Below are 20,499 nucleotides of genomic sequence, written 5' to 3'. Positions count from 1 at the left end.
ACAAAAAAAAAAAAAAAAAAAAAAAAAAAAGAATTTAGTATTAACATTATTTATTTGTTTCTGTTTTAAGGATTATAGATTTTCAGTTGTGTGTAATACCAAGAGATTGCACTGTTTTCCGATTCTTATGAATATTATCAGCAATGGGCTACTTCGAATGTTTAATCACACACAACGTATTCAAATTGAGTCAAGCCCATTTCCTCTTGTAAGTATTGGATTTACTGAGTCTAAACAATTAAGAATTGGACAAATAGCCTATATTTTCTCTCTTTAGCTTTTAAATATCCATAAGTGATTGTTAAGCCTGAAAATTATTATTTTGTCCTAATATTTTAAATGAGTTATAGCAAACAAAACAGGATTTCTTTTTCTTGCCAAGTTATCAGATAATTGTCATGAGGGAATACTTTTCAATATTTTGTCAGTCTTTTAGGGAATGTTTTGAAAAGTTGTACATACTTGATTGTGGAAGTGTATGAGAGAGAGAAACAGAAGAAAGAAAACACCGACTTGGAAATCAGGAGCACTTGTAACCCTGATTACTTACAAATCTATTATAATTAGTTAGTGGACCCTCCATTGACTAAATGTGTAGTAGACAGACTAATATGAAGGGGAATCTGCCAGTTCTGAGGCTATCTGTTCATTTAGTTCTTCACCTACGCATAGTTGCTCTATGTTGCGAGGGAGTCTAATACACACAGGCTGCATTGGATTCTGTGTGGCTATAGTCTGGCTTCAGACAGTTTAGACACCAGAAAGCAGTGGTGGGAGACAGAAAAGCAGAGGACCCCCTATGCTGGGCTCCAGTCACACCACCTCCTTCTGTTGTTCCTGCAGCCCAGGAGCAACAATGGCTTGCTTCTCACTTCACCATCCTTGTGGGATGCTCATCACCCACCTAACCATGTCATTAAGGAATTGCACTCTAAGGACTTAACGTAGTCACGGTTTTCTGGTTAGACCTGCCTGATACCAACAGGGGTCTCTCAAAACTGACTCTAACTGTTTCACACCAGAAGTTTAAAACATCAAGAAGCAGGATTAGAAATGGAGCCATCCAAAGTGAAGTCCATTGTGTGACAAAAGTGTGAAGTTCAGTTTTGGCTTCACTGAATCAGTGAATCAGTGGTGCTGGGAGAATATGCAAGCGCAGATTTTCTGCAAGGCATGGGGACAATGGGAATGAAATATACAGTACTTGAGATGTTCGTGACAGACGTATACCTCCGTGAGTTGAGTATGAACAACTGATCACGTAAATGGGTCTGCTGCACAGGGTGACTTGAGGGAAGGGGTGTCTGAAGGGAATTCTCCAGAAAGTGGAACCAGAGGAGTAGCAGAAAGAGACAGTGATTACCCTTCCTCTTTGGAAGGATAGCAGCATAAGCCCATCTCATTGCAGAATTATTTTGAGACAGGCTCATGCTGCTATCCTTCCAAAGAATACATCCACCCAGCTACTGAGGTTTCTATCTCTGGGTTTGCTCAGAAAGACGTGCTGCTCAGGCCTGAATTATGTGTTCATCAGAGGTCCTAACTTCTGAATTATTAGCTTCCTAATGCCATTGTGTTTGCTTAGGATCGAAATGGACTGAAGTCCATAGCCACTCTATTAGGAACCTGTTCCCCACTCCCACTTCCCCATGGCGCACACCTTTCCTCCCTCATTCCTATGATGAAAAATGGAATTTGCAGACATAGCCCTCAAAACCTTAAATAAAGTTAAAAAAATTACAGAATTATTCTGAGACAGGCTTATGCGGCTGTCCTCTAATTATATCCATGAGGTGGTCCTAGATGCTGCTTGAGTGTCCACTTGGCCTAGCCTCGAGTGGATGCCGATTTGTGGGCAGTGATTTAAAGTTCCTTTCCCTGAAGTTAAGACAAGCAGCAACAAGTTTTCTTCTTAGTTTTGTGCTTCAGAACACACCCACCCAGCTACTGAGGTTTCCATCTCTGGGTTTGCTCAGAAAGACATGCTGCTCAGGCCTGAATTATGTGTTCATCAAAGGTCCTAACTTCTGAATTATTATGTTTGTGTTGTGGTAATAATGCATGATATAAAATTGACCATTTCAGCTGTTTGCAAGTGTACAGTTGAGTAGTATTAAGTCTACTCACATTGTTGTGAAATGCATCTCCAGAACTTTTCCGTCTTGCAGAATTGAAACTCGACGCCCATTAAACATTTCCCCCTCCCCCATCCCCTAGAAACCACCATCCTACTTGGTTCCTATGAATATTACTAGTTTACATACCTTATATACGTGGAATATTTGTCTTTTGGTAACTGGTTTATTTCACTTAGCATGTTTTCCAGTTTCGTCTATGTTGTAGCATGTGACAGGATTTCCTTCCTTTTTTCTTTTTTTGAGAAGGAGTTTTGCTCTTGTTGCCCAGGCTGGAGTGCAATGGGGCGATCTCTGCTCACTGCAACCTCCGCCCCCCAGATCCAAGCGATTCTCCTGCCTCAGCCTCCCAAGTAACTGGGATTACAGGCATGCACCACGCCTGGTCGAATTTGTATTTTTAGTAGAGACGGGTTTCACCATGTTGGTCAGGCTGGTGCGGACTCCTGACCTCAGGTGATCCTTGTTAAGGTTGAATAGTATTCCATTGTTTGTATATACATACACATTTTGTTCATCCATTAATTTGGACTTTTGGGTTACTTCCCCCTGTGAGTATTGTTGGTGTGAATATGAATGTGTGGGTGTCTCTTCAAGATCTTGCTTTCAATTCTTTTGGAAATATCCCCAGAAATAGGTCCTAAATGACTTTTTGACTTCTCTTTGTTCTTTGAGTTGAAGATCAGAGTCATTTTCCCTTCCACCTCTGTGCATCGATGGTGATGAGCTACACGTTTACTTTGATTTTTCAACATTTCAAAAAATGCATTTTTGTGGCTATAATTATTTGTTTCATTTAACAAACATTCACTAGTTTAAGCTACGCTTTATATTTTCAGAGCCACATGGGACTGTGGACTGGGCTGCCGGATGGTTCCTTTTTCTTATTTTTGGTTCTATGTAGCATTTCTCCTTACATCACCATGGGCAGCATCAGTGATTACAAGGTAAGAAAAAGCGGGGAAAAGAAGAAATTTCAGGAATTTCAGTATCTGTATTTTGAATGCTATGTGTTCAAAATGTTTTCTTCTGAGAAAAACGTTTGAATGTATGTTTAATTTAGATATTGTAGCTCAACCTTATTCTTAGCAAATCAGATAATTTACTTACAAAAACTCAAAATGCTTTTTTATTCCAATGTCACCTGAAAAGTACAATGATTTTTCAGACTCCAATTAGTCTAAACCTTCAAAGGGAAATATTATAAATCTTTTGACCACATTATTTCTCAACCACAAGAAGGAAATCATTGATGTTGAAATTGAAGGCCAAATTTAAGACTTGAATTCCTTTTCCACTCTGGAAATTGCAATTTTATGTTATATTTGTATTCAATTATGCCCATTATTCAGACAAAACAGTTACATATATCAGCGTTCACCATCCTGACCTAGAAACTCTCCAAGATATTTAGGCAAAGGGAAATGTATTATGTCCTCCAGGTCACAAAATAATACATCTTTTTTTGAGACGGAGTCTCACTCTGTTGCCCAGGCTGGAGTGCAGTGGCACAATCTCGGTTCACTGCAACCTCGGCCTCCTGGGGTCAAGCAGCTCTCCTGCCTCAGCCTCCTGAGTAGACGGGATTACAGGCTTGCACCACCACGCCCAACTAATTTTTGTATTTTTAGTAGAAATGGGCTTTCACCATGTTAGCCAGAATGGCCTCAATCTCCTGACCTTGTGATCCACCCACCTCAGCCTCCCAAAGTGCTGGATTACAGGCTTGAGCTACCATTCTGGCCAATACTTCTTTTTATAGAGTTTAGTGCCTTGAACATTATGAGGTTACTTTTCTATTCATTATGCAGGAGCTAAAATAGTGTTGCGAGTCAAGCCTATCACAATGTACTTTTTTTTTAAATAGACAACTTGTAAACCATGGAACTGGCTCTATAAGCCTCAGGTTACTAAGCAGTATATGCATAATTATTTTTTTATTATTAGAAGATTAGATTATATTTATCTTAAAATTTCTTCCAATGTGTTTGTGTTTATTTTAGATTTACATTTTAATTGAGTCTATATACATTTCTTTCTTTTTCTTTTTTGATCAGAAAAATGCTAAGTCCCAGCTATGGATTTCGGGCCTCTACACTTCTGCTTACTGGTGTGGGCAGGCACTAGTGGACGTCAGCTTCTTCATTTTAATTCTCCTTTCAATGTATTTAATTTTCTACATAGAAAACATGCAGTACCTGCTTATTACAAGCCAAATTGTGTTTGCTTTGGTAAGTAACACAGTACATAAACCAAATTTCATTAATTAATAATAAATTTTAACATTGTTATTTTATGTAGTTAAGACGTTTTAATTCATATTTTCTAATAAACCAAAACATAAAACATGGAAAGTTTTATGTATGATATAAATGTGTTTTAGATATTTGTATGATAAAATGTGTTTTAGAATTTGTAATCTAATTTTTTCCTCAGTAATATTTTATTTTTTGACTGTGTTATTATTTGTATTATCCTCAGGTTATAGTTACTCTCGGTTATGCAGCTTCTCTTGTCTTCTTGATATATATGATATCATTTATTTTTCGCAAAAGGAGAAAAAACAGTGCCCTTTGGTCATTTTACTTCTTTTTTGTAAGTACATATACATATATACAAATAGAGAAATAGAGTTATTTTTTAAACTTCTGATGTAATCTTAAATACAGATGTCTGCCTTAAGCAGTAGGGAAAATTAATAATACTTTAAAATTACACCATAGAAAAGAGAGGGAAGTGCAACACGGTTACTGAATCAATAATATTTCTAAAGAAATCAGGTGCTACCCATTGAACAGAAGTTATGGAGAATCTTACAGAAGACCTGACATCTAAAACATCCTGTTGAGTTTATGTCTCCTTCAGAATACAGGGCTTCCTGCCAACACTAGAAAATTGGCTTCCTGACAGTTGACAGTACAGCTCATCTCTACGGTCTTCAAGAAGGCCTCTCTTAACCTTAGCTGCTGATAGTTTCAGATACCAAAGACATTTTATACTTATGCCAGGTTACTTATTAGTATAAAAGTAAAGAGCTTGTCCAAGATCACGGAAAACGTTGCTGGAAATGTTTGCGGAAACTCTAGAGACACCAGAGTGCCTTGGGTCCTACACTTCAGGCCTCCATTAACTGATATCCTCAACTGGTGATTGAATGTCTGTCTGGAAAACAGCTCTCAACTCTTGGAATGGGAATCTTGAACCCGTGAGAAGAACCCAACCAAAGATCATCTGTAAGAAATGATATATTTAATATTAGATTGGTGCAAAAGCAATTGTGTTTTTTTGCTATTTAAAGTAATGTCAAAACTGCAATTGCTTTTGCACCAACCTATATCACCCACTGACTTCTACAAGAAATTAGTCTGGGACTCTTTTGGCCAGCAGGTAGCTATTGTTGCTACTCAGTGGACAGCACTTGGGTTTGACTTCTCTGGGTTGTATTTCTTTGTATTCAGCAAATAGTGTCTATAACTATATCTCTCACCACCATCAGCACAATCCAGTGGAAGTACAGAAGCTACAGAAAGAACATTAGGGTTACCTTACTCAGAAAAACTGGCTTTCAGGCAGCCATGAGGATTTGGTGCAACAAAGGTCTTCCCATTTATCCTTTCCATGGAGACTATTTTTTGTTCAGCCAACAGACTTACTGCCATGTCCAGGGTAATCCCAGGTGCTAGATCAGATGTCTGTAGAAGAGAGTCTTACTGACAGTCAGTTGGTTTCTTTTCAGCCAGCACTCTTGCATCTGTCTGGCAAAGATGAACAAAGAATTCACATTCATTCTTTGTGTTTGCCAGTAGTTTTAGCTCTGAACGAAGTCTACCTTGGAGGTGATAGCCAAGAAATGTCAGGGTTATTGTCCAACATGGTTGCACTTGGGTCTGCTCCTGCCAGCCTGAGTGATGCTGCCGGTGCCCTAGTGAGTGCCCCTCATAGACGCTTTTTCAGCAGCTTGTGCTTCAGTCCTAGGTAAACAGCGTACTAGAATCATGGTTCCTTCTGTGGCTTTTGCCACTCTTTGTGTTGACCCTTATTACACAGAAATCATTACAAACTGGAACAAGTGCACATCTAGATGGACACATATTTTTGCTATGTGCCTCATGAAATAGTTGCCCCTGGTTTACCGTATACTCACAACTTATCCCAGTTTGTATAGAGCTGGAAATTTTTCAGACAAGGGAGCATTCAACATCAGTGGTAGAAACATACCTCAGCCCTTGCCTTTTAGCTTTTAGTGGAGAAGCTGATCTGGTTTGATTTCCTCACGGCTGCAGGCTCTGTAGTGATGCTTTGGGTTGGAAAACATTATAGACAAGATTTTCTCAGCCAAGTTCCAGGAGTTCAAACCTGCGCATCAATTCCATAGACTGTGACAGACCTTCTAAAACTTAATGTGCCAGAATCTTCCAAAACAATAAGTTTCATCTCTAGACTTAGAAAGCAGAAACCATTTTCCCATTGTGGAGTAAGGAATGAGAGTCCAGTGAGAACAATTTTCCTTCAAAACACAGCAGAAGGCAGAATCTGCGTTATCATATTATGAATTTGCCTTGTATATATGGCAGCAAGTGAATAGATGAACAAAAGAAGAAATTTAACTTTGTTCTTTCTAAAGTAAGATGATAATGCAGAACTGCTTCTTAGGCTTGTGGACTAAGGTGGTGATTAAGGTGTTCTCACTGTGATTTGAAAAAAAATTGTCACAAATAAAAGATCACAGCAGAAAATCAAACATGACACTGAAAAACACTGTATTTTAAAAATCGAAACACGTATGCATATCATTGCATGCCTTTTATCCTTTGCTGCCATTTATGCTTAAGTTGTTATGGATTCAGATAAGGCAAGACAATATTCCAGAAGCGAGGTATGTTTTGTAAAATAAAGACTGTCCGAAATGTAAAAACAAAATTACACCGCAGTGTAATAGTAAAATGTGTATTTGTATATTTGTAATCTCCGATTATCTTTCCTTTGCCCTTCTTATGCTTATATATTTCAGTGTATTTATTTATTTATTTCATTTTTCTGTCACTGGAAGGAATCTACATATTTCTAGAATGGTGGAATGTCAGACTTGAAAGAAATTTGAAATTGTCTAGTATGATTTACCTAATTTTATAGTGTTGCAGGAAATTAAGGAAACAGAGAGACTGATCGGGATGCAGGAGAGCTTTTGTTTTAGGTGTGTATCGGCTCAGCAGACATGCGTCCTAAAAGTCTGAGCCCTGAACAAAGAAAGTGAGCAACTTTCAGGCATTTTGGGGTGGGAAAAACGTGAGGCAGGAAGCAGGTTTACAGAAGCGAGAACAAACGCTGTTAGTCATTTATGCCATGACTTACATCTTAGGAAAAATATGAGTTGCAACTCAACTTTCACTTATTTATCTTGTGACCTTGCAGCTGCACAGCAAGAACAACAGGAACTTACAGAACTTACAAATATGTGGGAAAGAGATATGGTTAATGTTTCTTGGGACAGACAGTATTCTCTCTTAACTTGAACTTCTGGGAGGGAGGCCACTTAAATTCTTTTCAGCCTTGGTTAATACAGCAATTCATTCTATGAGTCATTGTTATTTTTCTTACTATTGCTATAATTTTTACTATTATTACTTATACTATTATTCTGTTATTTTCTTAATTTTCTACTTCAATAGAGGAAAGAATTAAGTAACTTGCTCAGAAAAACACGAAGAATAGTGACAGGCTCAGGAATAAACTTGAGTCTCAGACCTTATGTCATTCCTCATGTTAAAAAATATGAGACAGTAGCATGGTTGGAAATACTGATTCAAAACTTGTGCTGATTAACACATCTTGATTTCAGTAGGCTAAAAAGTTTCAAAATTATACCTCTTCACAAAGACCTCAAGCAGTTTGCACTAAAATTTGCATTTGCATACAGATAACTTATAATTTATTTCTAAATATGTATTGAAAATATATGTTGTGAGAATTTGTCTTTCATCGTACAGCTAGTATCAACTTAAACCAAGCTAGTCCTAGGACTAAGGTAATTTGTTTACTCCTCACAGGATCGTATGTCAGAAGGTATAGTATGTTGATATTCAGTGCAGTTGTCCTTTGGTGATCTGGAATCCATTTGGAAGGACAGTGCAGGCGATGTCTCTCCATCGTTGAGTGAAGCCACAGTCAGCAGTTAATTTGTTTCTAGAGTCCAGTGGACTTCCGTACCTCCAGGGTTATGGTGCTTCATGGGCACCCCAGACCCCTGTCTGATAAGGAAGTACCTTTTCAGCCTATTATGCTCTGTGGTGGAGGTATAGTAGCACATCTTAGCACATTGAGTCCTGGAGTAATCTCTCACACTGTCAAAGTTTAGACTCCTCTCTCATTCCAGTGGATGAGAAGAGAGGAAAGATTGTAGAAATGTGGAGGTCTGGTAGAATAAGAGAAGTCAGCTAAGTGAACTAAAGGACTTAGAGTAAACCCCAGATTTCTCATTTGTAAAGGGAGAGATAATAAAAGTATCTACATTATGGAGTTGTGAGGATTAAATAATTCCTGCTAAATTATTAAAACCTGGCATTTATGTAATATTTAGTGAATTTAGCAATTATGATTCTGTTTTTATTATAATCAGTACATTAATAAGATCTGGCAAAGGGTAGTGCTCAATACATACTTGGCTGATCAATTGATTCTTAAAACAAAAAAATAAATAATTATCCTTATTCCTTCCCATTTACCAATAAAAATTTATAAAATAAAATAAATCTGTCACAATAAAAATACACACTCTCAGAAGAGTCCTTTGTTTGGTATGGGGAAGAAATGGAGCAGGAAGGACAATGAGAAAGCTCCACAGTAGTCTGGTTGAGAGACAGTATGGATTGTTCATTTTTTTATGATAGCCATGTAACTTTCAACATATACAGGTTTTTATTCATTAGCAATATTGTTACCTTAGCCATAAAAAGGTAATCCCTCTATCCTCTTGTCTTGGATTAAATTAATAATACACTGGCAAGAAGTCTATTTGGTCATTTTAGCTTTCACCTTAGTCTCCAGTCTTTATTAAGAATTTTCTATTGGGGATCATATGTATTCTTGTTAACAAAAGCTTCTTCCCTACTGTCTCTAAAAGTAGAAACTATCATTGCCAAATGAGTATATCTGCGTATAGGAACATTATGATATACATCATGAGAACACCTGTATCTTAAATGTTTTACGAAATACCAATGGATTGAATATGTCTGATAAAATATATTTGAACTTCCCTTGTAGGCCTCCATCATCATGTTTGTTACCACTTTAATCAGTAATTTTGACCTAAGTATATTGATTACCACCATGGTATTGGTTCCTTCGTATACCTTGCTTGGATTTAAAACATTTTTGGAAGTGGTAAGAAATGTTACCAACTGTGTCATTAATTTTGAATATGTAGCTTATTAAAGTGCTTTTCCCAGATCAAGAGAGACAGACAGTAGTGGAACTGGGAAGTAACAGCAAATGGGCATAAGAGATTTTGGGGAGATGATGAAAATGTTCAAAAGGGGAATTGTGGTGATGCTTGCACAACTCTGTAAGCTTACTAAACATCCTTGAGTTCTACTCTCAGAATGAGTGAATTTTATCACATGCAAAATTAAATCTCAATAAAACATTTAAACTTTTGCCTTATTCACTTTACCAAATATAGGCATTGTCAAATGCCATTCAAATATGGGTAATGCCAGATTGGGGGGGAAATGTGCTTGGTTTGACAGGTATTTGTTAGCCGCTAAGGATAAACTCATATGCGATTCCATTCAATCATTCAAAAATATGTATCAAATACTATTCTCTGTTAGTCACTGTGCTAGTAATTGGGGACACCTGATGAGCAAGATAGCACAGTCCTGACTTTCCCAAAGCTTAGTGGAGGGAAAGACAGACCGAACTTACTCACGCCAATACAAGGAACCTAAAGGTTACAAAGCACAAGGGCAAAGGGCCAAGGGAGGACACACAAAGCACAGCTGGTGTGTTCTAGCAAGTCAGATAGTTCTTCTGGGAACATTATATTTAAATACATGGCTAAAGGATGAATAAGAATTAGTTAATGGGACAGGAGGTAAGCATGTTCTGCAGAAGAAAGCAAAGGCACCAAATCAGGAAAAGCCAGGAGGCATTAAAGAAACTGAATGTGGTTCAAGTGGAGAAAAGTATACGATGAGGCCAGGGCTCTCTGTACCACCCAATGAAATGGCTTTAAGGAAAGTCAAGAGGGCTTCCGTAATCGGGGATGTCCTTGGCGAACTGGAAAAGCCTTCCATTTGCAAAAATATATCTCCATTGGCTGAGCAATGCCTGAAGTTCTTGATTAGAAACTAATCCCTTTGTTTAAAGCATTTTCCTCCTAAGTAGACCTGCAAGGTGAAATACATTCATCTAGATCTGTCATGTATTATTTAGGAGGAATGAGTAACTTTCTGAATGAATTGATTGATGAAGAAAGAATAACATGCTGGAACTAATTATCATTATAGGCAAATAGTCACCACTGGGATAAGAAGGGGCTCTGAAAAGGCTTGTCTGGAGCACTTAAGAAAAATATTGTTAACCTCCAGAAATTTTACCAGTGCCAACACCTCTCTCTGCTATACTTTCAGTAGACTTTCTGCAAATGTTAAAACCAAATAAAAAAAAAAATTGGAAGAGAGCAACAGACATAGGCTACTTGCTTATTGAGAGACAGCAAGAGTTGAGTAGGAGGTTCTCCTTCTCTGTGGGGAATTACTTTGTCACTAGTGCACACAGAGAAATTGAGCTTGATAAGGAAAATAGTCAATATGTGAATTTTATATTATTTAAATGCAAATCATAGAGCAGATGAATTATCATTAGTGTGTGTGTGTGTTTTGTTTTGTCTTTTCAGAGAGACCAGCAGCACTACAGAGAATCTCCAGAGGCAAATTTCAAATTGAGTGCCACTGATTTTCTAGTTTGCTTCATAGTAAGAAGACCTTTCCACCTCAGCACACATTCTTTTGGACGACTGTCATTCACTATAACAATTTGATCTTGATCCAAAATGTGCCACTTAAAAAATGTTTTTATATGGTCTTGATAAAGCAATTACCTTCAGACATGTTTCTAACCCTTAGAGTTACTTTTTACATGCTTGGATTGGCTATATATGTCCAAAATTTAATATTAAATTAATTTTTTGTTTACTTATCCTGTTTACTGTCCCTCCTCTAAATTTGAGGGAGCTTGTAAAAGACAGAGATGCAATATAACTTACTTTCTTTGAATAATAGATAAAAAGGCAAAAATTGAGTAATACAAGTGAAAGGGAAAATGATTATTTTGGTGTATTTAGGCTGCAGGAAACTACTGTCTTTGAATCCCATGTGTCAGTACTTTTCTAGGCACAGGAGAAAATAAAGACAGAAGTCCCTGCCCTCATGGAGCTTATATTCTAGTGGAAGGAGACGGATAATAAACTAAATGGATTATATGTGTGGTATCAGATGGGTGGTCAGGAAAGGCTTCGAGAAGAGCACTTCAGTAGGAAGTAGTAAGAGTGACCCTGGCTCAATCCAGGGTCAGCCAGGCCAGTGTGGTTTTGACTGAATGACCAAGGAAAAGAGTGATAAGAAAGATGGCCACAGAATTTATGGGATAAAGTGAGAGGCCAGGAGAAAGGGTTGCACAGGGTAATCTAGATTACTCTAAAGGCTTTGACTCTACTCTGAGTGATGGAGGAGGAGTCATTGGAGGGTTTTAAGCACAGTGGTAAATTCAGACTTATGCATTAAAAAAGTAGGTCTGGATACTGTGTTCAGAACAGATGTTTAGAGCAAGAGGGGCAGAGATAGCCCAGGTAGGAAGGGGTTGCAACCTTCCAGGTGAGACATTATAATGACCTAGGCCTAAGTAGGAGTACCATGAGTAGGGGTGAGAAATAATTGGGTTATGGATAATTTTGAAGATAGAGAAGATAGAATTTACTTACAAACTGAATGTGGGTGGCAAGAAGAAAGGAGACAGGTTTCACTAACCTGGATTGTGAATGTATAGCTACATTTCTCCGCCAACTTATGAGAATGATTCACAACTATTTACCCAAAGACAAAATACCACCAACTTAATTCAAATGTTTAAATAATATTTGTGAACCTATGCCTAAATATAACTGTATTTCTTTGCTCGTAGCCCTACTTTCAGACTTTGCTATTCGTTTTTGTTCTAAGATGTATGGAACTAAAATATGGAAAGAAAAGAATGCGAAAAGATCCTGTTTTCAGGTTGGGATGAAATTTAACTTTATACTTAATATCATATTTTAACATTCTTAGATGGTGTCTGCGCTATCATCTTGTTAATACAGATTTACATCTACAAGGGAAGCACATGTTGATTGTCATGAGGGAAGGTGGATTGCTGCCTTACTGCCAAGAGATAGAACTCCCAGGCAGAGTTCTGGCTGTAAGCAGCTGTAAGAAACCTTCACTCCATCCAAAATTTAGTAAGCACCCAAATATGCCATTCTCTCCTCCGAGATAATTGTGCATCCTTGAAGAAAAAAGATGGGAAGGAATTGATTTAGCAACATAGTTGAGTGTTTTATAAATGGAGGGCGTAGAAAGGGTGAGCAGTAAATGATGTTGAAAAAAAATCTGGTGTGATGAAGATGGGCTCAGACTGAGTAGAGAAAATGAAAGTGACATGGATTTTAAAGAGAAAGGAGCAATATCTGCTGACAGATTTGAAAGGGTCAAAGATTCTTACTGGAAGAATGGCAACAACACTAAGAAAGGGATTCTGGCTAGTGGGACAGGAGTTCTTGGCAAAAGCAGAAGCGATGTTGACAGTCATCATCACATCATCACCTGCATGTTAGAGAAGAGGACAGTAGTAAAATCACAGGAATGCTGATTTTTGACACATCTTTTAACAGCTAGAATACCACATGTAAAACATTTCATTTTCTCTGTAGAATTTCCCCTCAAAGTAGAGATGCTAAACCAAATCCAGAAGAACCCATAGATGAAGATGAAGATGTTCAAGCAGAAAGAATAAGAACAGCAACTGCTCTGACCACTTCAATCTTCGACGAGGTAAAAAAACAAGGGGCAAAATGGATGTTAATGGAGATATTCAAGAACTGTCAAGAACAGGATTTGATACGCTGGGTTTCATTTTGAAAGTTTGGAGTTTGGTGCATTTCTATATTATGCGTCCAGGACACTCCAAAGAAGTGCCTGCATAATCAAGGCACTTCACTTATTTGGAGTCTCCTAGAAGCTAAAAAGAACACAAAACCTAATGGTTTTAATTTTTCTTTTGAGAAAAGTGGGCTTTCATAATTAGGGCTGTAATTGCAAGACCAAACAAGACCTCATGAGTTAAAGAATTTAAGTTAGATTTGTCGTAGAATGCTAAATAGAGATTAAGATTTTAAGGGTTACTCTATCTGACTCTTTGACATGGTTCCATGAGGTTAGCCATCCCTCTTCTGGCAAGACAATGAGCTGCTTCCATGAAATTTAGTCTATTTAGAAGCAAGAAATATTTTCTACATTAATGAAAGGGTATTACATTTAGCAGCATGAATTACTCTCAACTCAGAATATGGTTTGGTTTATGACATAAGGCATGAATGGTTCCAGCAGAGAACTAAAGTCTCTGAAATTTAAGAGGAAAATCATGCTGTCGTCTCTTCTAGAAACCTGTTATACTTGCCAGCTGTCTACACAAAGAATATGCAGGCCAGAAGAAAAGTTGCTTTTCAAAGAGGAAGAAGAAAACAGCAGCAAGAAATATCTCTTTCTGTGTTCAACAAGGTCTGTAATAATCCCTTTTACAATTCACCATTATTTTTAGAACTACCTGTTGAGCATCTATGTCATAGGCACAGTTTTACTTGCTGAAGCATTTATTCAATATATATATATATTTAGTGTGCCAGGGAGTGTTTTAGACTCTGGAAATACAACTATGAAGGAACTAGTCAAAGAGAATCCAGGTAGAGGAAACAGTGAGGGCAGGGACTCAGACACATTTGGAAAGATCTTCAGCCAAGAGGCCACTGGATGCATCCATAAATGGAAGGAATAAAGCTATAGAGCTGAGCAGTGCCAGATTAGGTACAGCTTTTGAAAACAGCAATGAGTTTGTGTTTTGTACAAGTTAGTGGAATACCATTGGAGAGTTTTTAGTGGACTTGTGTCATATTTAATTTATATTTTGAAAAGATTACAGATTGGCTATTGTTTATTTGTCAGTTTGGTTGTGGGGGGACAAGTTCAGAGGCTTTTATATCAGTTGGGATGAAAGATGATGGTAACTTGAACACAGGTAGTTGAATTTGGGATGAAGAAAGTATCCCTAACTTCTCAAGTCTGAGAATCATTCATACACGTACTCAGTGCATCAGCTATCTATTATGGAAAACAATAGGGCACATTTCCAACTGAAACAAGTAATCCGGGGGGAGGGGGAAGGACAGATGTATTGACATCAAATTCACAAGGTTTGCCGTAACATTTGGCATAATTACAGAAAATAAAGAACATGCTTTGGTGACATGGATTACATGTATGTTATCAATCTCAAAATAGTACTAACTGAAGGGTACAGAGATCTTAGAAGATTTCACTGGAGCAAAAGATTTATGTTGTTCAGTATTTCACTTCCAATATTGATAGTCTGATTCTTTCTTTCAGGTGAAATTTTCGGATTGCTGGGACCCAACGGTGCTGGGAAAAGTTCGTCTATTAGAATGATATCTGGGATCACAAAGCCAACTGCTGGAGAGGTAGTGAGGAAATGGTTTCCATTTCCAAAACAGAAATTTCATGATACATACAGAGTCCATCCTTGAAAGACTATACCCCTCTTGAAATTTTTACTGGGCATCAAGTGTTTATAACAGGACTTGGAATATTACCAGAAACCAATTACCTTCTCCTCATCAGTTTCTCAGGAACTACCTGAGCTTATTAGGTCTCTTTTCTCCTTTGCATGTAAAACTGTATTTTTATGTTAGTACTTTAAATCATTTTCTGTGATAAATATATGAAGTAATTCCTATAGTATTTATTTGATGGTTAAACAATGTAGGTGTTTATATATGTCAGTTTCTGGAGTAATTGCACTATTGGAAACAAGGCTGCATGCCTTTCTAAAGCTCTTTTATTTTTTTAGGTGGAACTGAAAGGCGGCAGTTCAGTTTTGGGTCACCTGGGGTACTGCCCTCAGGAGAACGTGCTGTGGCCCGTGCTGACGGTGAGGGAGCACCTGGAGGTGTATGCTGCTGTCAAGGGGCTCAGCAAAGCGGATGCAAGGCTCGCCATCGCAAGGTACAGATGGGACCTGCGATTCCTTTGTGTCGGAATGCAGGGAGACTGTTGCAATGACGATGAATTCACTAATAAAGAACAGAGAGTGAATATGATATCTCCACCCTTCCGGAGTGTCAGTGGCAGAGCAGGGATGAGGGACAAGACCTGACTTCCTGCATCCCTGAATGAGAGATCTTTAAAAAATGATTGTATAAAATAATTGACAAGGAATAAGTGAATGAATCACCGTAAGTCATCATCCATTTCAGTTTTCTAATTTAAAAATCCTGCACATGAAATAATCATCCATTTTCAGTTTCTCATTCAGAATTCTAGTTTTTTCCTAAAACTGTTTATGAGATAAAAAAAAATCTTTCATGTTTCAAAATCAATCTCTTTTTTAAAATTGCGAGTTAGGATTTTGACAATAATATTGCTAAACTTCCCTCCAATGCTGTTACTGTTCTGTGTGCTTGGATTTTCCAAAAACCTTCTCTTGACCAGATGTCCTCATTCTGTTTTCTATCAGATTAGTGAGTGCTTTCAAACTGCATGAGCAGCTGAATGTTCCTGTGCAGAAATTAACAACAGGAACCATGAGAAAGGTATGTGTGGTGTGTGATGCTCTGTGGAGAGCTGGTGTGGCGTGGCAGCAAACGGGTGTTTTTCTGCATTGCAGTTGTGTTTTGTGCTGAGCCTCCTGGGAAACTCACCTGTCTTGCTCCTGGATGAACCATCTACGGGCATAGACCCCACAGGGCAGCAGCAAATGTGGTGAGCATCATTATACCCCAGAGCTGCGAGATGCACATTAGGGAATGTTGCATATTTTAAGTGATCTTGGAAAATCAGTCCTCAAACCCACTGGTTCCTGATTCAGTGGACATAATTTATATTATCAGGAAAACAAATATTTAACCAATAGATGATCTAATCTGCATGATGTTCATATGGTATTCAGGTTTAAGAAACCTCACATTTTCTTGGGGTTTTAGGTTTTTAATGTGGACTGTTAAAATACAAAAATATTTTGCCTTTCAATTATTGAGATGTCTATAACTGTTTCCTCTTTTTTTCCTTCTACTTTGTTTCCTTGGAGACTATTAACTTCCTGACACAATTTTCCGATTTTTTTTTTTTTCCTTTTTAATGTGACCTGTCAAATTTGTTCCTCCAGTTTTTCTCGGGTTTATTCTTTTTCTTACTTTCCCATCTAGGATTTACCCTTTGGAATAACAAAATCTTCAATCTAGTTTCATATTTGTCACTGTCCAGTACTTTTCCAACTTTAACAAAAACTTTGTTATGGCAATTTTATACAAATGTAGAGAATTGCTTATGAATCCATTATTCCCATGGAGAAGTTTCAGCAGGTATCAATAGAACCAATCTCCTTTCATCTATATCTTCACCTACTTCCTTTCTCCACCTTCCGATTATTTTGAAGGAAATACAAAGCAGCATATTCTTTAATTTATAAATATTTCAGTTAGTATCTTCAGAAGATAAGGAGTTTTGTTAACTCTTAAAAAAAAGGTTTTTAACTCAAGTATAATATGATTAGCATATCAAAAATATTTAATAATTTTTCTTTATGTTATCCAAAACCTAGTCGGTGCTTACATTGCACTATTTTTTTTGAATTAGGATCTGAATGTGATTCATATATTGTATTTTACCTTGTTTTTGTTCTGCACTTAGTTATTTTAAATACTGTTAATTTTTTTGCTCACTTCAGGCAGGCAATCCAGGCAGTCGTTAAAAACACAGAGAGGGGTGTCCTCCTGACCACCCATAATCTGGCTGAGGCAGAGGCCTTGTGTGACCGTGTGGCCATCATGGTGTCTGGAAGGCTTAGGTGGGTGTCTCTCCAGAGCCTGTATTTGATGCTCAAAATGAGATTTCCCATGGAAAGAGCAAAATCCCTGTGTAGCTGGAGCCCTTCCGTTTGGCTTCCTTGGTGACACCTTTTCTTCTACATTTGAAATTTAAGAATAACATTAAAAAATTAAGGGCAATATTTTTTTCCAACATATTCTCTTTCTTGCCCATAGATGCATTGGCTCTATCCAACACCTGAAAAACAAACTTGGCAAGGATTACATTCTAGAGCTGAAAGTGAAGGAACCTTCTCAAGTGACTCTGGTCCACACTGAGATTCTGAAGCTTTTCCCACAGGCAGCAGGGCAGGAAAGGTGAGATGGGCTTTTGATTATGAAGAAATACAGAGGCTTTATCCACTCAGTGGTTTCCTTTTAGCTGTGTGAGAAATTCATAGTGATTTTACTTCAGAATAAAAGTTAGGGACCACAGAAACTGATTTGTTTAGTATTCCAGATCATAAGAGATTGAGACCTACTCAGGAAGCTGTGTCCCTCGGGGCAGCCCAGGCACACCCTCCTTGGCCATCCCAGGCTGATTCCCAGCTCCAGAGGGGGACTTGGAAAGACTTGGGGAAAGGAACTTCTGATGACTGAAACCCACACAGGACCACAATGGTGTCCTTCCTGGGCCTCCTTATAAATGCTTAACATATATAAATATTTAAAATGTAAAAGATGTAAATATTTAGGGTGAATTTTCCCCATAGGAAACAAATGGCAATTGAGATCACCAAAGAGTCTCTCTTTAATGGAATTTTCATACCTTAAAATGGAGACTGGAAGGGGGTGTGTGTGTATGTGTGTGTGCATGCCCACATATCTGTGTGTGTGTGTGTATGTGTGTGTGTGTGTATGTGTGTGTGTGTTTGTGTACGTCTGTATGTTGTTTGGGGGAGGGCAAGAAGGTGGAGCAGAAACTGAATTTGAAATTGCCGTGGAGAGATAAGCACATCAAAAAATAGGACATAAAAGCTACTATTTTATTTTAGCCCAGTGTAAATGTAATTAAATTTTCTAAGATAGATATCAGAACATGTAACTTCGTCCCATTCCCAGACGTTTGGTGTCACAAATCAGAGAAGCAGTTTTAATATAAGTGGGAAGATCAAAAATGATAAGAAAGAAAGAGCAGGCGCTGGTCTGAAAAGGGCCAATCCTGGACGTCTGGTCAACCTTAGTGCCACCTGGGAGCACCAAACCCCTGTTTGGGAATAGGGCATGAGGGTTTACAGCCAGAAGTAGCACACAGAAGCAAGATGCCCCAAATCAATTATAGCTCTTCCTTAGAGGTCAGGGAAGTATTTAGTTAAAGTATTTTATGTCCTTCCTCTACTGCTAACTCCAACTCTCCCAACCTCATGTTATTCTTTACAAGTTAGACTTCTGGGAGGAGGGGGAATCAAGGAGATTCTGAGGTTTTTTGATTGGCAGCCCCAGCTCTATCGATTTCCTTACTTCTGGATGTCCCTAGGGCCTAGAAAGCCTTCAAAGTAAGTATGTCTTCCCTGCAGATCTTTTGCCAATATCAACCTCCATCTCCAAGATTTGCCACTATTTATGGTTTTACAAAATAGTCCTAAATTTACTTTTATTTAAATGTTTATATTTTCCATTGTAAATGTAATGCAAATTGCTGGAAGTGTAAGAAATAAAGAAAAAATTCATTCATTAAAAAAAGCAAAACAATGAATTAGCTTTCTGATGACAAAGATGAACACTTATTTTGGGTTGATTGCCAACCTAATTTGAACTAACCAGAGGGAATAGTTCAGAATACCAGATTTTCAACAAGCAAAGGTTTTGCATAAGCTAAGCACATATGTAATTATGCTGAGTTATTACCAGGAGAGCTGTCTGCAACAGCCAGATACCAAAAATCATTTCAAAACAATGCTATGATTTCATATTTAAGCCATACATTAATTTGCATTACTTTTAAGAAGAAAATTGTTGGTAATATCAATATTTATTCTGATGCTCATTTTCTCCCCTTGAAACTCAGAGTTGAATACGACATCTTCCTGTTTTCAGGTATTCCTCCTTGTTAACCTATAAGCTGCCAGTGGCAGATGTTTACCCTCTATCGCAGGCCTTTCACAAATTAGAGGCAGGTAAGAGTGACCACATTCAAATAAATCTTTTGAAGAGTTAACTAACACTAAAATAATAATTTAATGGAAGCTAATTGGGTAACAATTTTTTAAAACAGGCCCGTAGGGCATGATTTTTAAGAATCCTAATGGTAGGTAATGGTGCGATTTAACCCCAATTTAGGTTAATCTGATTCTATGAAAAGAGGTTAATCTCCAGTGCAGGAACTGAAGCTGCAGGAAACACACATGCTTGACTGTTCTTACTGTGAAGCCATGGCATCCCACCCTGAAAGCCCCTGTGTGTGGCCTGTATAATCCATTCACACCAAGTGTCCCAAATTATTACTTTACTCCCTTTCTTTCCTTACATATCCACCTCCTTCCCACTTTTCTCCCTCAGTAGATGCCCTTGCTTTGTATTTCACTAATAAAATAGAAGCAACAGAGAAAGTTTCCATCTATCCATCAACCTCCTTGTGTCTGTGCACGTGTATTTGGCCTTTTTATTTGAATGATAGCTTCGACCGTCCCCTGGGTTGTGTGTAACTCCTCTTGCTAATTGAAATTGTCCTCACTCACTCTCCTGTCATCATTTTCTCTGCTTTCGACCCCATCATTCCCAACAGCAGACCATCGTGGTGTAGTTTCTCAGCACAGCATAATGGTGAAGAACTCAAACTCTAGAGCCCATCTTTCTGGGTTCTTAGCCCAGGCCTGTTGCTTACTAGCTGGGTGACGTTGGGTGAGGTATTCAATCCCTGCATATCTAGATGGTTTGTCTCTACAATGATGGATACTGTTAGTGCCCACTTGGCCAGGTTGTTAGAATTAAATGAGTAAATATTTTAAGCACCTAGAACAATGCCTGGCTCATTATGTTTGACATAATATATGTCATAATGTATATCTCTGCTTTGTTCCTTCCACACTAGACAGATGACTTTCTGGTTCTTCCTAAATGCTGCCAGACATGTAAGCTCCTGCCTTAGGACTTTGTACTTGCTAATCCTTCTTCCTGGAATTCTCCTTCCTAAACATCCAGGCCTCTTCCTCCCATTTTCAGGTGTTGGTTCAA

The 20,499-nt window shown here is 38.0% G+C and overlaps 1 protein-coding gene across 1 annotated transcript in view; it reads left to right on the top strand.

Annotated features, from left to right (window-relative positions):
* ABCA6 (ATP binding cassette subfamily A member 6) overlaps positions 1 to 20,499 on the top strand; it is a 63,641-nt gene that overhangs the window by 40,058 nt on the left and 3,084 nt on the right. The window contains exons 22-37 of the mRNA XM_026456774.2: positions 71 to 208; positions 2,975 to 3,082; positions 4,193 to 4,366; positions 4,617 to 4,730; positions 9,399 to 9,518; positions 11,035 to 11,112; positions 12,318 to 12,409; positions 13,102 to 13,222; positions 13,831 to 13,948; positions 14,831 to 14,922; positions 15,312 to 15,466; positions 15,978 to 16,053; positions 16,128 to 16,222; positions 17,187 to 17,306; positions 17,503 to 17,643; positions 19,363 to 19,442. Of these exons, the coding sequence (XP_026312559.1) occupies positions 71 to 208; positions 2,975 to 3,082; positions 4,193 to 4,366; positions 4,617 to 4,730; positions 9,399 to 9,518; positions 11,035 to 11,112; positions 12,318 to 12,409; positions 13,102 to 13,222; positions 13,831 to 13,948; positions 14,831 to 14,922; positions 15,312 to 15,466; positions 15,978 to 16,053; positions 16,128 to 16,222; positions 17,187 to 17,306; positions 17,503 to 17,643; positions 19,363 to 19,442 (1,822 nt within the window). The remainder of the gene's footprint in view (positions 1 to 70; positions 209 to 2,974; positions 3,083 to 4,192; positions 4,367 to 4,616; positions 4,731 to 9,398; positions 9,519 to 11,034; positions 11,113 to 12,317; positions 12,410 to 13,101; positions 13,223 to 13,830; positions 13,949 to 14,830; positions 14,923 to 15,311; positions 15,467 to 15,977; positions 16,054 to 16,127; positions 16,223 to 17,186; positions 17,307 to 17,502; positions 17,644 to 19,362; positions 19,443 to 20,499) is intronic.

The sequence above is a fragment of the Piliocolobus tephrosceles genome, chromosome 16 (assembly GCF_002776525.5).
Source record: "Piliocolobus tephrosceles isolate RC106 chromosome 16, ASM277652v3, whole genome shotgun sequence".
NCBI classification, from domain to species: domain Eukaryota; kingdom Metazoa; phylum Chordata; class Mammalia; order Primates; family Cercopithecidae; genus Piliocolobus; species Piliocolobus tephrosceles.
This window is presented reverse-complemented; position numbering and strand designations above follow the sequence as displayed.